The sequence below is a fragment of the Eptesicus fuscus genome, chromosome 16, assembly GCF_027574615.1.
Source record: "Eptesicus fuscus isolate TK198812 chromosome 16, DD_ASM_mEF_20220401, whole genome shotgun sequence".
Classification (NCBI taxonomy): Eukaryota; Metazoa; Chordata; class Mammalia; order Chiroptera; family Vespertilionidae; genus Eptesicus; species Eptesicus fuscus.
Window position 1 is genome coordinate 45721577 of NC_072488.1, and position 15313 is coordinate 45736889.

Genomic DNA, 15313 nt, shown 5'->3' on the forward strand with positions numbered 1-15313 from the left:
CGGAAAGAAGGGCTAGAGCCCTGACTCACCTAGCCTGCAGCCTGGCCCACCCCCAGGAAGCTTTTCATTTGAAACAACAAATACCTTTATTGCTGGAGCTGGATTGTTCTGCTCCTGGCACCTGAAACCATGCGAACTGAAGTCATCAGGAAAGGGTGGCACAGAGAGACAGGGCCTTCAGTCATTTCTGCTGGGACAAGTGCCTTCTTTATTGTAAGTACCGTAACACATTTCCTATCATCGAAGTATTGAAGTGACAGGCGGTTAGGAAGTTTAGTTGGGTTTTTGGCAAGTTCATAAAAACAACTCCTGCTGTTGGAGAGGGGAGGGAGGAGGCCACTACAAAGATAAGGACCAGATGCTGCTGAGTCAGGAACAGGAAAAAAAAAAAATCAGACAAAGGCAAGGGGATTAAGCTGGTGCTTAGCCCGAGGAAGAGTCAGATTTAGACGCTAAGACTGACACAGGTTAAGCCCCAAGACTGAAGCCAAAACACCCAGAGTCATACTACAGCTGCGATTTTTACCATTGGATGCACATTAGAGTCACCAGGAAGCTTTAACAAATACTGACTCCTAGGTCCCACCCCAGACACACTGATGTAATTGGACTGGAGGTGTGCCCTGGGCATCATCATTTTTTAACTTTAAATTTTTGGTGGATTCAGGTGTCTAACCCTATGTCCTTTCCAATCTATTGTGTTGTCTTTACATGAGTAGGTGCTTTTCTTAATTTTATTTCATTTTTTTGTGTGTGACTAAATGATACTTGCACCTCGTAAAAAAAGACTATAGGACCAAGTCTCTTCCCCATGCCTGACTCCCAGTCACCCAGTTCCTCTACCTAGAGGAAAGTTTATGACTATTCACAGGTATATGCTTGTTTTATCTTCAGTTTCTTTTTATACACTAATGATGACTGTATATGCATACTCTTCAGTATCTTGTGTTTTTGACTTAACTGTATCTGGGAGATCATTCCATACTAATATTTACAGAGCTTTTAAAAAAATATGCAGCCAAGTTATTCCATTGCATGGATGTGCTTTCCCCTATTTAACCAGTCCCCAAATGATATGATTTAGGTTGGTCCCAGCCTTGCTATGGCAAACAACGCCCTAGTGAATAACCTGACACAGCATATGTAGGTATACTAAGAAAAATGGGATCTCAGGGTCAACAGGCAGGTGTACTTGTAATTGATAGAGAGTGTCTAATTGATCTCATGGAGGCAGTGTTCTCCCATCAACAACGTGTTGGGAGAAAGAGTATCTCCTTCCCCCAGGTAAGGTAAGGTGAATTATTATTATTTGACTAGAGGCTTGGTGTACGAATTTGTGCACGGGTTGGGTCCCTAAGCCTGGCGGGTGATCTGGGCTGATCGGGGTCATCTCGCCCAGTCAGGATTGGGGACTGTCGGTTGAGGGGAGGGACCAGCCTGGGGGAGGAATGGGGCGAGGTTGGCAGGTCATGGGAGGTTGGCTGTGGGAGTGCATTGACCACCAGGGGGCAGCTCCTGCATTGAGTGTCTTCCCCCTGGTGGTCAGTGTGCATCATAGTGACTGGTCGACTGGTTATTCCAGTCGTTTGGTCTAATGGCTACTTACGCTTTTACATATATAGATTTTTGCCAAGCTGCTGAGTAAAACATGGTATATTTAAAATCTTCATTTTTACTATTCTGAGTGATGTTAATCATCTTTTCATACATCAAACAGCTATTTGTTCTTTTCCTGTGAACTTTCTGTATCCTTTACCAAAGGGTTCTTAATTTCTCTTTCTTATTAATTTGAAGAAGCTCTTTATCTAGTAGGAAAATGAGCCTTTTGTATCTGATATATGTTTTTGTCTAGGTTATCTTTTGACTTTGATTAATAGAAACTTTTTTATGGGTCATTTATGACATTTGTGTTTTTAGTCTTTCTTAGCAAATGAACAAAGTTATTTTCCTTCGTTTGCAGAATTTTGGGTGATAGTCTTCTTTACTTTTTTGTATGAATGTTAGAATCAGCCTTTTTTTAATGCATTATTTTTAGTTGGATTGCATTTACAACTAAGAGGAAATGAAATTCAGTGAAGCAATGTTAAGCCTCCTTACTTGTTCTAGTCATCCGAGTTCCTTGTACCTTTAAATTCCTAGACATTTTGTCTTTTTGTTCACTATTACAATATAAGAAATCAAATTTCTTGATTGTTTATATGGCATCAGGATTTGTAAAAGCTCTCCAGCTGATTCTAGAACAGCCAAGGGTGAGAACCACTGTCTTGGAGCCTTTTCTGTCCCCAACCCTCACACTCAATCATTTATCCTGTCTTGTTTGGGCCATCTCTTACTTTTCTCACTTCTTTCACTTCTCTGTCCTGCCATAAGCCTAGTAGAGACCTTCGACATCCTGCCCTAGGATTCGGTCTCAGTCCCCACCAAACTGTCCTCCACATTGCATCCAGTCCAGGCGCTGTGTCTTTGAGTGCCGATGGGATTCTGTTACTTTTCTTTTGGCTGTGTCTTCCCTGCCAACCTTCCTAACCTTCCCCCTGCCATCCTCCTGAAATCATCTCTCTAGACTAGAGCATCACAGGCCATTGAGAACAAACCGATCTCTTCCATGTTCTTGAGATTCTGCATTTGCTGTTCCTGACATCTGACATTTTCTTTAATGACTGAGTTCTTTTTGCATAGAAGACTTGATATCATGAATGATGCATTTCGGAAACTGGCAGTCAGGGTCTACTACGTACCAGGCTCTGAACTAAAGGCGTTGCCTATTCCATCTCATGATTTCCACTTTGCAGAAGAGAAAACCCAAAACCAAAAGGAAGGCCCAAGACCACACAGTGTTCCCATGCCAGCCTCAGCATGTCACCATGCTCTTCTCAAGCAGACTACTTGGGGGATACATGTCCCCGTGGCCACCAGAATGATAGGTTGAGCCATGATAGCCCTCAATATTTGGAATGGCATTGGAGGGGGCCTCCTGGCAGTATTTCACAATGGCCTTTTCCTCATTTACTGTGACTCCGACTACATCAATAGCCTATTGACTGCTTCCTCCCTAATATACCTCCCATTGAGAACAGATGTGCTATATTTTAATATTTTTGATATATTTTGGAATTTTAAGAAGTCAATTTGTCTAAGGGCACTTTAAATTTTCTGATGCAGCATATTCAGTGACTACTGGGTGTGGCAACTAGCTGTAAGATGTCAGTTTGGAAGCAAATACCGTAAAGAAGGAGGTGCTGTCCTGGCTGGTATGGCTCAGTTGATTGGGTATCGACCTATGAACCAGGAGGTCACAGTTCGATTCCCAGTCAGGGCATATGCCCGGGTTGCAGGCTTGATCCCCAGTGTGGGGCATGCAGGAGGTAGCCATTCAATGATTCTCTCTTATCATTGATCTCTCTCTCTCTCTCTCTCTCTCTCCCATCCTATCTGAAATCAATAAAAATATATTTGTCAAAGTTAGCTGTGGCATGTCGGGGCTCCTAGTTTAAAATCCTGTGCCCAGCATCAGTAGCGTGGGCAGAGATGCCTGAGCCCAGTGGCCATAGCACTGGCATTTCCACTAGTGGAGTTCAGTGGTATGACTTGGGTATCACTCTTGGATGGCTATCCTCTGAGCCTGATTCTCTGGCTCTCCAAAAGGTCCTGAAAGGCACTAAATATTCTCTGTACACTCCCTTTCTGCTTAAACTAGCTTGAGTGGGTTCTGTTTTCACATGTGACTGATAAAATGAGGTCGTCGTATATCCCATGGCTTCCTTTTTTTTTTATTTAAACTGCTTTTCAATGCCTTTCTTTCCCAATCTTCCAAATTCACACATTATAATTGAACCATGCAGGTTATTAGGACCCAGTATGAAAGACAACATGATCTGAGGAGTCCTATGTATTTACACTTAGGGCAGGCCCACCCTCAGTCTTTAAGTCTCTACATAATTCCACACGTATAAGACGCTGCAAACTTGATAAATCCTAATTAGAAAAAGGAATCTATGACAGATGATGGTCTTTTTAGTAAAGAAACATCTTCCAGAACAGGTCCCTGAAGCCTAAACCGGGCTCAGGTCAGTCCTGTGTGAGGCCAGACCCAGACTGGCATTTGTATCCATCAGACCACCTTTGGCTGGGGCTTGTATTTCCTCCTCCAGAACTCCATCTCCTATAAAGAAACACACACACTTGGCTCTCGATGGTAGACTTTTCCATTCTGTAATCATTGTTTTATGTATGCATTTTATATCTCTGATTAAAGAGATAATCCCTAGGAGCCAGGACCACATCTTGTGTTTCTTTTGCATTTCTCACAGCACTGAGCAGACTGTCTAAACATTGTAAGGGTTTGTTTAATGAATATTTGCTGATTGATTTCTCTCTTGGGGCTATGGGAACTAAATTACATGGTTGTCTCATCACTCTTCAATGAGAGAGAGAGAGATCTGAGAATCAATATATAATAAACGCCGAGCACGAAGTTTAGAGCCAGAAAAATTGAAGACACAAGTCTCAGCCTCGTGTGAGCAATCGACCTTAGTTTGTCATGTATAAATTGAGGTTGAAATAAACCTATTCCAACCACCTCCCAGGATTGGGAGCACTGTAAGATATAATATGCACTTAAAGTATATTGTGATTATTATCTGGTCCACGTAAAATGGGACCAGAGAGGGAAGTGGAGAAGACAATCAAAATTAGTGTGTGGAGAAGGGATTATAGCTGATGACTCATTGGGTTTGGTCCCACCTGCCTGGGGCCAGCGGTTTTGTAGCACAGGCCTATTGGGTTTCTAAGTATATTAGGGAGCAGGAATCCTTTTCATCCACCACTCCTAACCACAGCCATCAATTCTACCTCAGACTTTAAAATACCTAAACCCACGCCCTAGCTGGTTTGTCTCAGTGGTTAGAGCGTCTGCCTGCGGACTGAAAGGTCCTGGGTTTGATTCCAGTCAAGGGTACATGCCCCGGGTTGTGGGCTCGATCTCCAGTAGGGGGCGTGCATGAGGCAGCCAATCAATGATTCTCTCTCATCATTGATGTTTCTATCTCTCTCTCTCCCTATCCCTTCCTCTCTGAAATAAAAAAAATATATATTAAAAAAATATCTAAACCCATACCTCATGTTCTGTCCCACCCTCCCCTTGGTTCAGGCCCTGGTTCTCTCCCACAGCTTTGGCTGCTTTCTGTCTCTGGTCTTTGACCCTCCACACTCCCTCCCTCTTTCCCCCATCCACATGGAGGCAGTCTATATAGACTTAGTGGTCCTTGTCAGAGATTTGAATTTTCGTCTAAGATTGGAAGCCATTAAAAGTGGCTTTGAGAGATCAACCAAAGGACTTGTGTGCATGCATATGAGCCTAACCAGTGGTTAAGGACAACAGGGGGGTGGGGGCATGCATGGGGAGGGGTGTGGGATGGGAATGAGGGGATGAGGACAAATATGTGATACCTTAATCAATAAAGAAATTAAAAAAAGAAAAGAAAAAGAAAGTGGCTTTGAGCCAGAGAGAGATGTAGAATGATTTATATCTTAAACAGGCCACTTTGGCTTCTCAGTGAAGGAGAGCCGATAGGGGTCAGTGTAGAGATAGGTATGAATAGATGTAAGGGGCAAGGTAGGATGGTGTGGTATTGGCTCTGGCTGCGTTGTTGGGGGCTTGACTAGGACGTGTCCGAGGACATGGAGAAAGTGGTCAATTACAGGTTCTATTTTATGGGTTAAATTGACTGCTTGCTGATGGAATGACTAGATATGAGGGTGAATGGCAGGAAGGAACAAGGATGGCTGAGGGTGGATGGTGATGCCATTTGCTGAGGCAACTGGGAAAACAGTTTTGGGAAGAAAGGTTGAGTTCATCTTTGGCCATGCTAGGTGTGAGAAGCCAGTCACTTCAGTGGACATGACACATGGTCGTTGGAGAACTATGTCTGGAGTTCTGGGAGAGGTCCTCACTGTGGATTTACAGGTGTGAGTCATATGCGTGTAGATGATATAACAGTCATGGGGCTGGGAGGGAATACCAGGGGAGAATGTAACCAGATCAGAGAAGAGGGAGGAGGACAGCCCTCCTTACTAGTAGAAAAAAAACTACAGGGCTGAGTTGCCAGGAGGCTGAGGTTAGAGGGAAAGCAGGAGGGTGGAGCTTCCCAGGCGCCAACAGAGGAAGGTGTGTCCAGATGGAGATTGTAAGTCAACTGTGCCTGACGTCCCTGAGAGGTGTAGTAAGACAAGGGAAGAAAAGTGGTGAGAACCCAGGATCTGGTAACCTGTAGGTCACTATGGTGATTATGACAAAAGCAGTTTGGGACCCAAGCCTGACTGGAGTGCAGAGAAGAAGGGCTGAGAATGCGTAGCTGGCCAGGGTACCTAGCTTTCAGGACGTTTTGCCGAGAGGCTGGATCATGGGTGCTTTTGCTTTTCCTGTTGGTTTATTCTTATTTTCCAACCACGACCATTTATTACTTGTATAATATATACATTGCAGATAGCACTTCACTGTTTATGAGAAAAAGGATGAATTTCTAGTAGAATATGGCAGACCTTCATCTTCCTCCCTTTACCGTGACCTCTCCAACCCCAGGCTTGCTATTCTCCACAGGCACCAATCTCTAGTCTGCTGCAGTCATTATTTCACACCAGCTTCCACAGTGTATATAAATTTGGAGTCCGGCGCTAGGCATCAGTGGTGGCTGTGGCTCCCATTCCTCTTAGCACCCATAAGCCACCCCACCCCACCCCACCCCACACATGTCCAGGATCATTTGGTTACCCATTTGCCACCCACCCAGTTTCACCCACGCATCAGTCCCCCAGCTGCAGAAAAAGCTCATTTCCTCCTGCCTTCTACTTTCCTGGCTGGGAGAGTGGCAGGATGGGGTAACCGGGAAAAGAAGAGGGCCTCCAAGTCGGACACATACGGATTCCTCCCTCCACCCGCCACTTATTATCAGTGTGATCTGAGGCATGTAAGTCTACCCCCTAAAGGGCCCTGTGCCTCAGTTTCCTCACCTGTAAACGTGGCTAGTAAAAGCCACATCCTATTAGTTTTGCGATGCCTGGGATAAAGTAAGCAGCAGCAGCGGTGGCTCATTTTGCATCAGCGTTGCGAGGATGGTGGAGCCACAATAGGTGAGAACCAAGATGCTTCAGAAATGTGACCTGCCAGCGGGGCCCCTCACATGACTGGGAGATGCCACACTGTATCTCTCTCCTCTCATAGGGCGTGTGCTGGTCGGGTGACCCGTCTTTCCAGTCGCCTCACACACCAGGTCTGTGATCACGCGCCCCCCCACCCATAGTTGAGCCTGACCTGGCGGCGGCTCATGCGCCTTTCCTGCCCAGCCTCTTGCCACGGACCACACGTCGCATCCCGGCCGCCAGCCCCGCCCCCGACCCCAGGCGCGCCCCTCTGGCTCGCAGGCTCGGGTGTCGGAGCGGCCGCGCCCACGGGCTCTGCGCGCTAATTGGCTGCGCTGAGGCAGCGGGCGGTCCGGGGCGCACACACCCTCCCCGCGCAGCCAATGGGCGTGTACGCGTCATGGACTGGGCGGCCCGCGAGCCGGCAGCCCCTCAATAAGCCACATTGTTGCACGAAACTCTAGCGCTGGACTCCCGGGCCGCCGCTAGCAACGCCGCCGAGTCACCAAGCCCAGAAGATCTGCGGGCGAGAGCAGCGCGCGTGTGAGCTGGAGAGGTCCGATCACCCCAGTGGAACCGGGTTGAGACTCTTCCCAAGTTGAGCCTTTAGTGATCCTGTGGCTGAAGTTAGCGCCTTGACAGCGGGGCAACCCGACACGTCGCCGGGAGTGATTTTTTTTTTTGGGGGGGGGAGCCTTCTAGCAGTTGTGACTCCCCAAACCTGATTCTAGAGACCGGAGACCCTTCAGCCGGCGGGCCATCGCCGTTAGCCTTCTTTGCGGGCCGCTCGGATTCACCGCTCCCGGTCCCACCAAAGCTGTCTGACCGCGCCGCCCTCCTTCCCCACAAGCGCTCCAGTCTTGGCTTCCCAACTCGGCGCCGTCGGGCCGTGGCAAAATGATCGCCTCGCATCTGCTCGCTTACTTCTTCACGGAGCTCAACCATGACCAAGTGCAGAAGGTAAGTTAAGCGCGGGCGGGGGTGGCTGGCTCGCCGCTGGCAAAGTTGTGTGGTCCCCGGCCCGCGCTCCCGGGTCCCGGGCCGAAACTCTCCTTCACCTTGCGGGGGCACTCTTCTCCCCCATTCGGGGCGGAGGACGTGGGAAGTGTCTCGGCGGCCGGGAAACTCCTGGGCATCGGGAGCCACGTCCGCTAGTCACGGGCTGGCCGGTGCGCGTGTGCTAGGCAGGGGGCTCGCGCTCGCACCGCTCTCCCTCCCCACCGCCCTGCGCGCGCTCGCGCTTTTTTCTTTTTCTTTTTTTTTTTTTTTCTGGAGGGGCGGGTCACTTGGTCAGTAGTCTTAGATTGATGGGCCCACGTGGGAGGAGCCCCTCGTTCGCTGCCTGAATTCCGGCGGGAGCACGTGGGGAGAATCGTGGCTTGGGGAGCAGGCTCCGCTGCCGCGTGGGGCTGCCGGGACGCTCCCGCGCCAAAGGGCCGCGTTTTGGGGAAGTGTGGTTCCCTTAGGACTTCCACCAGGCCCTGCAGAGGTGGGCTTGGGGAGAGGCTGACCCGGGAGAGAGACGGGAAAGAGACAGGGGAACTCCGCCCGCCCGCCGCGCCCCCTCCCCGGAACTGAGGTGCCCGGAACTGAGGCTCCGCGTGGGGCGTACATCACCTCCCCCAAGCTGCCTCGGAACCGCCCCGCCTTGGGTCCCCGGGGCCCGCCTCCAAGTGAGGGGCGGACTTGGGATGTTACTTTTGGTACTTCTGTAAGTTACGCGGAGAGGACCAACTGCCCCCGCGCCCGTCTCCCTGAGATTTTTGTTGTTCCGAAAATCAGCTTTTTCCTGACTTTGGCCCTGACCTGTCTGCCCACTTGCCTCTCAGCAGCCCCCACCTCCCCCTGCCCCCACCGGAGTCCTATCTGCGGCGCGGTCATTTACATAAGAAAGCGCCTCTGCCCGGGCCGCGAGCCTAGCTCCGCGTGCCTCCGGGTTTGGGTTGGGGGTGGGGCTGGGCTGGGCCCGAGCCGCTCTCACTCGGGGTTGAATTGTTTCTCAAATGCTCTGGATTTCAGGATTGGCTCTCCTGGCCCTGGGCTTCAGCTAGATTTGAGAAGAGATGGGGTGGGCTGGGGCGGGGTTGGGGGTTGGGGGTGGGGTGTCCAATGCTGTGAGGCAATGACAGAGAATTGCTCAATTACCTCCTTGAAATTTCTGTGTTTTAGTGGGAACGTATTTTTGGAAAAATCTCTTGACAGTGTCATGTGGTGGGGCAACCTGCTCGTACTCCCATTTTGGGGGTCCTGAGAGTAAAGAATAGATGGTGGGTTGCTGCTTGGGTGTTTTTAGAGCCTTCGCAGATGGTCACTCACGTAAAGCATGGCATTTCCCAGCCTCAGCCTGGAGTAGGGAGCAGAGGTTGGCTGTTTGAGTTTTACTCTTCGTATCTACAGCTGTCACTCTAACTCATTCCTGGGATGTCGCCCTGGTCTGCACTTTAGTTCAGTTTATTTAAGAACATGTCTGTGGGCCGGCAGGATCTTGGCAAACTACGTTGGGCTTCTCTGCCCAAGGAGTGAGTTAACACTTGGAAGACTGTCATCCCTTGGCAAGTCCTAAAATACAAAGCTGTCGTATCTTTCCTCCAAGCCGGGGGTCTTCTTTGTTGGGCAAATATCGATCACCCCAGGACATTTAAATTCTTTTACAAATTCACTTTTTATCCAATCCAGAGGGAGGAAGTTAGGGAACTGTGGAGTTGTACCACTCTCCGGTCTGGAAGAGGGAGCCATCGCTTCGGAAAGAGAATTAGCCAGGGTATCTGGGAATGAGTTCTAATCTCTGTTTTGTGGTGTGTTTTTTTGTTTTTTTTTAAACCACACGACCCCTGAGCACGCCACTTTGCCTCTTTGGACTGTCGATTTCTTTTTGTAAAATGAGGATGACAACAGTGGCCTTGCCCACTTTATGGAGTTGTGATGACTAAGCACAGCAATGAGAAAATGTCCTTCTTCTAGGCTTCTCTTCTCTACCCTGGCAGCTAGCTTTCGCCTTTTCTGCCTGTGAAGTGTCTGGGTGTATTTCCTCTAAATTACCAATGGGGGCAGAGTTGAGTCAGGCCTTTAACTCATCAGGTGTCAGAACCTAAGACTTTTTCTCCTGACTTAGGTGAGCATACTAGTAGCTATTTGATTCCAGCTGCAATTACATAGGAAGGAGGAAGAGAATCAGAGAGAATACTGTGGGAGTATCTTTTCATGTTGCCGCTAGAAGGAAGAATAGGGAGATAAGACATGATTTTAATTTTAGAGAGTCTTTTGAAAAGGCCTTGATTTGGATTCTGCAGAAATCTCTATCCTCTCACATCTTCTGGGTTGTAGTCTGAGGCATGGAAAGCTTAGGTGCACCTGCCCAGAACTAGCCCTGTCAGAGTCACTTGTCTCTTGATGGACAAACCTAGTGTTTTGTGCCATTAAAAGGGTAGTAAAGGCTATTTGTTCATTTTTGCCCATTGACACTTTGAAAATCAAGAGAAACACATAATAGCATGTACTGTTTTAAGCTCTTCACATATGTTAATTCATTTAACAACTCCATGAGGTAGATACAATTATAATAAGTCCTCACTTACTATAATAGGCATGGCTCAGTGTTTGAGCGTTGACTTATGAATCAGGAGGTCATGGTTCGATTCCCAGTCAGGGCATATGTCTGGGTTGTGGGCTCGATCCCCAGTCTGAGGCGTGCAGGAGGCAGCTGATCAATGATTCTCTCTCATCATTGATGTTTCTGTCTCTCTCTCTCTGTTTCTATCTCTCTCTCTCCTTTCCTCTCTGAAATCAATAAACATATATTTAAAAAAATAACAGGCTCTATGACTTTAAGTTAAATGATGTATTATGTGGTTAAATGAGGTACAGTTTGTCTCTTATTCTTTCAACTTGTAACCGAATACTTAGTATCCTAATACTGTCCCTTCCATGCTCAGAAGATAACTGATGGCAGTAGGAATATTTTTTAGCTTTTGCTAACCATTCATTTGTTTTGTATTATCAAACTTCTATTTCAGAGAGCTCTAGGAAGCACTTTGTTCTTTATCCCCGAATGAATTAAAATTCCCTCAGAGGCTCCTCAGACAAAGCCAACATTTAAAAAAAATCACATTTTTACTTTCAAAGTTAAACGTTTTCAGCACCCCGAGGAGTTTGAGGGCAGTGAGGGGCCCTTTTACAGGGGGAATCAAAACAACTCAAACCACGACAGTTTTCTCAAAAAAATCTGGCAGTCAGAGTAAGAGGATCTGAGGTACTAAAAGAACTCAAGAACCCCAGAAAACTGGCTTCCTTTGTTCAGATACTTCTGGTTTATAAGACAACTCTTGATAACAGGTTTCTCATTATCATTGTTGGGTTTTGAAGTCAGCAAGTTTGGTTTGTTTTCCAGCACTGTGTGTTGTCTGTCTTAGCCTTTCTAAAGCAGTAGGCGGGCGGTGGGGAGTGGGGGATAGCAGAGGGGGGGCAAATCAAATCCCAGAGTTCATTGGCTGCGTCTTAATATCACACTCCATGGGTCACAGGGCATGCTTCCTTGCACTTGAGTGGCTGTTTCTGCTAATTTCTAAAGCAGGTCTCTCCACCTCAGCGCTATTGACATTTTGGGATGGATAATCTCATGTGAGGGGCTGTCCCACCCTATCTTAAAGCAAGAATTCCACTCCACCCAAATTTACAGGGGCAAAACCTGTTTTATGTTGTTGTTACTCTTCCTTTAGAGCAGTAGTTTTCAAATATTCATAATGTTTGGAAACATTTTTGGTTGTTTCAAGGAAGGTGGGTGGCAATGTGTTATTACGTCTAATAAGTAGAAGCAAGAGGTGCAGCGAAACATCCTACAATGCACAGGACAGCCCCTCCACAACAAAGACTTTTCTGGCCCAAAATATGTACAGGTTGAGTGAAAAACTGTTGGAAGATCATGGTCTGTACTCCACCCCCCGCCCCCCTTCAGTTTTACAGTGATCTTACAGCCAGTTAGCAGCTGCAATGAGCACCATAGCTCTTAGCCCTCAGGGTGCCATGCCATGGGACAGTCATGGTGGGAGTGGCCTTTCACAAAGGATGAATTTGAGGGGAGCTCTGCAGATCCACAGTGACAGAGGATCTTCATTACCCCTGGCTGAAGGGTGGGCTACCTGGGTTACTGTTTTTCTGTCTTCGACCAGGAGCATGTGAGCAATGTCAGCATTCCAGAAAGCCAGTGGGAGAGAAATCTGCTCAGTTGTCCCCAGGAGAGTCTCACCCTGCTGTTGCTGGGGTTTCCATGGAGGCCAGGCCGCTTCCAGGTGTCAGAACAAGGCAGGTGTGTGTGCTGGATGAACGTGAGCTCGGGAGCTTCCTTAGCTGGGAGCAAAGAAGAGGGGCCATTGACACCCACTGAGGGACAGTCCAGCAGTCCCCGGAGAGGCTTCGTGGTGAGGTATAGAACCAGGCTCCCTGGGCTTGAATCCTGGCTCACCACAGAACCGGCTGTGTGCACTTGGGCTAGTTAATTTAACCTTTCTAAGCCTGTTCTTCCTCTGGAAAAATGGAGAGTGTTTGGATAGCACCTTGATAGGGCTGTTGTAAGGATGAAATAGAGAGTTAATATATGTGAAGCTCTTAGAGCTGTGCCTGACACATGATCAATACTTTGTGTGTGCAGGATCAGTACATAGAGAAAGATACACTTAGATACCCTACTGCACTATCCATCTGGGCAAGAGCAAGATACACTACTTCTTTTTTCCCCAAGGGCTTTTAGGACATACAGGTTTGGCCCACTTATGCTGTCTGTCTGATGTCGGATTAGAGCAGAGGACAGGGAGGGCAGAAGAATGGAAAGCTCCTAAAGCTGAGGAAGCATCCTCATTGTCCCTTCAACTGCTAAACCCTTCTCTTTCTTGGACAGAGTAGACCCATCTTTGAGCTCTTCCTCCATTTGCTCTCCTTCTGGTTTTCTGGGGAGGTAGCACCCCTACTGGGGAGTCTCTGGGTCGTCTTGGTCATTGGTGAACCTCAGATTGAAGCGTCCTCCTTGGGAAGCCATGAGAGACACAGTTGCACTGAAGAGTCACAGCATTAGTTCAAACTCTTTCACTGTAGAAACCTAGTCCCCTCCTCGATGCCCATTCCTGCCCCCCCCCCCCAAACCCCCAGAGGGCAGAAGGACAGAGGCTCCCAGGGCAGTTGCTGAGGCCACTTTTGCTGATGTTGGCCAAGGAGACACTTGCCCATCCTTCCTCACATCTGGCCCTGGCTCTGGCTCTGGCTTCCCATGGGAGAAACTGCCTGAGTTGCCCTGGGCTGACATAGGTCTAGGTCATGGTAGGTTTTGATCCTACTGACCCCTGTGGTTTCCCTGAAGGAAACAGTCATTCCCACATTGTTTTGTCACATTGGGTGTAGGGTCCTTAGCCATTTTGGGTCTCAGCAGAGAACTTTTTGGCCCTCATATATAGAATCTGGACTGTCCAGTGTGGCCCCTCCTGACACTGGGATATCTGGGGTTCTTGACAGAATCAAGAGGACTTTCTGTGTGGGACCCACACTCTACTCCCCTCATCCCTGTCCAGCCTTTGTCTTATCTAAACCCAGTGGGGAGTCTTGGCTTTGTTCCCACGGGAACAGAAGCCAGAGAATCCTGTTTCCCCTGGAGTGCTGCCCTCTTTTAGTGGTGGCTGTGCTTTTTGCATTTTCATCTGTGGATCTGTATGCATTTCCTTGATATTCCTTCCTTGGAGGGACTTTGATTAAAACTTATCTTGGAATTAATCAAGAGAGTGAATCAGGACCGAGAACTTGGTTGTGGGAGCCCATGGCACCCACCCACCCAGCCATCCTGCCCCTCCTCACCCTCAGCTCAGCAGCCCCTCCCTGGAGAGGGTCTCTGTTTTTGAAAGGCCTTATTCCCAACCTCTTCCTTCTGGCATCTCCATATTATCTGATAAAGGAATGAAGCCAGATAAGCCATCGGGCGGCTTTAATTAGGGTTAAATGAGGGCATTTGAAGCTACCACTTTCCATTTGAGGGACTTTCCCCTTCTGCTTCCTGCTTCCTCCCCAATTTTCCTGTCTCAACCCCTCCCAATGAAGCCTCCCAGTCTTGTCCCATCAGTTCCTTTCCCCCTCAATTCCCAAAGGTCTTAAAACAACAAACAGCAGCACTTACCCAGTGCAGGGCCCTTTACTATAACTCGGGCCTTCCGCAAACAGCCCTCCGGGGTAGACGCTGTTATTACCTAGTATTCAGATAGACACACCTAGGCACAGAAGGTACTGTCCTTGCCCAAGGGCAAGTCAGGATTCAAACCCAGGCAGTCTGACTCCAGAGCCCAGGCCCTGATCCCCACCCTGGGGCTCCCGGGATAACTAGAGATGGCCAGTTGTGTTTCAGCTTCATGGGATTATGAGTCGGGTGCCAGTTGAGAAGGAAGACCATTGGGGTTATCTAGTCCAGCCCTGCATTTTACAGATGAGGAAAAGGGTCCTTAGTGCTGTGCACTGGGGACCAGCCCAAGCTCCAGAGCAAGAACCCATTTGCTCGGTTCCCATCCTGTTCCTTTCAGCACCCTTTGTGCCGTACGGGACCTCATTGTTCAGGTGTGGGTTCCTGAGAGGCAGGCTTTGCTTTGTGGCCTGTACCTGGGGTGACCCAATCATTTATATTGTCCAAATTCGGTCACTTTTTTTTGTTTTGTTTTTTGTTAATCCTCATCTGAGAATAGATTTCCATTGATTTTTAGAGAGAGTGGAAAGGAGGGGGAGAGACAGAGAGAGAAATGCTGATGTGAGAGACACATCAATTGGTTGCCTCCCACACTTGCCTGGACCAGGGCTGGGGATCAAGCCTGCAGTCTAGGTATGTACCATTGATTGGAATCAAACTCGGGACCATTCAGCCTGCCGGCCAATGCTCTATCCACTGAGCAAAACCAGCTAGGGCCAAACTCTGTCACTTTTTTAAATGTTTCTGTTTATTTGAAAGTGTAAAGGAGAGGGAGAGAGAGAGACAGAAACATCAATGATGAGAGAGAATTATTGATCGGCTGCCTCCTGCATGCTCCCCACTGGGGATCAAGCCTGCAACCCTGGGCATGTGCCCTGACTAGGAATCGAACCATGACCTCCTGGTTCATAGATTGATGCTCAACCACTGAGCCACACTGGCTGGGTCAAACTCGGTCACTTTTTAGAG

The 15313-nt window shown here is 48.3% G+C and overlaps 1 protein-coding gene and 1 long non-coding RNA gene across 3 annotated transcripts in view; one reads left to right on the forward strand and one right to left on the reverse strand.

Moving 5' to 3' along the window:
• Window positions 1–4020: 4020 nt before the first annotated feature.
• LOC129151843 (uncharacterized) lies at window positions 4021–7321 on the reverse strand. The gene is made up of 2 exons (XR_008558523.1): window positions 7009–7321; window positions 4021–4162 (listed from the first exon to the last, which is right to left on the reverse strand). It is a non-coding gene; the product is annotated as an uncharacterized LOC129151843 (long non-coding RNA).
• A 291-nt stretch (window positions 7322–7612) lies between these two features.
• Window positions 7613–15313, forward strand: part of HK2 (hexokinase 2) — a 60099-nt gene continuing 52398 nt past the window's right edge. For both annotated transcript variants that reach the window (XR_008558456.1, XM_008147394.3), the window contains exon 1: window positions 7613–8097. Coding sequence is in view for 1 of the 2 variants with exons in the window: in XM_008147394.3 (XP_008145616.1) it covers window positions 8035–8097 (63 nt within the window). In the remaining variant the exon portion in view is untranslated. The remainder of the gene's footprint in view (window positions 8098–15313) is intronic.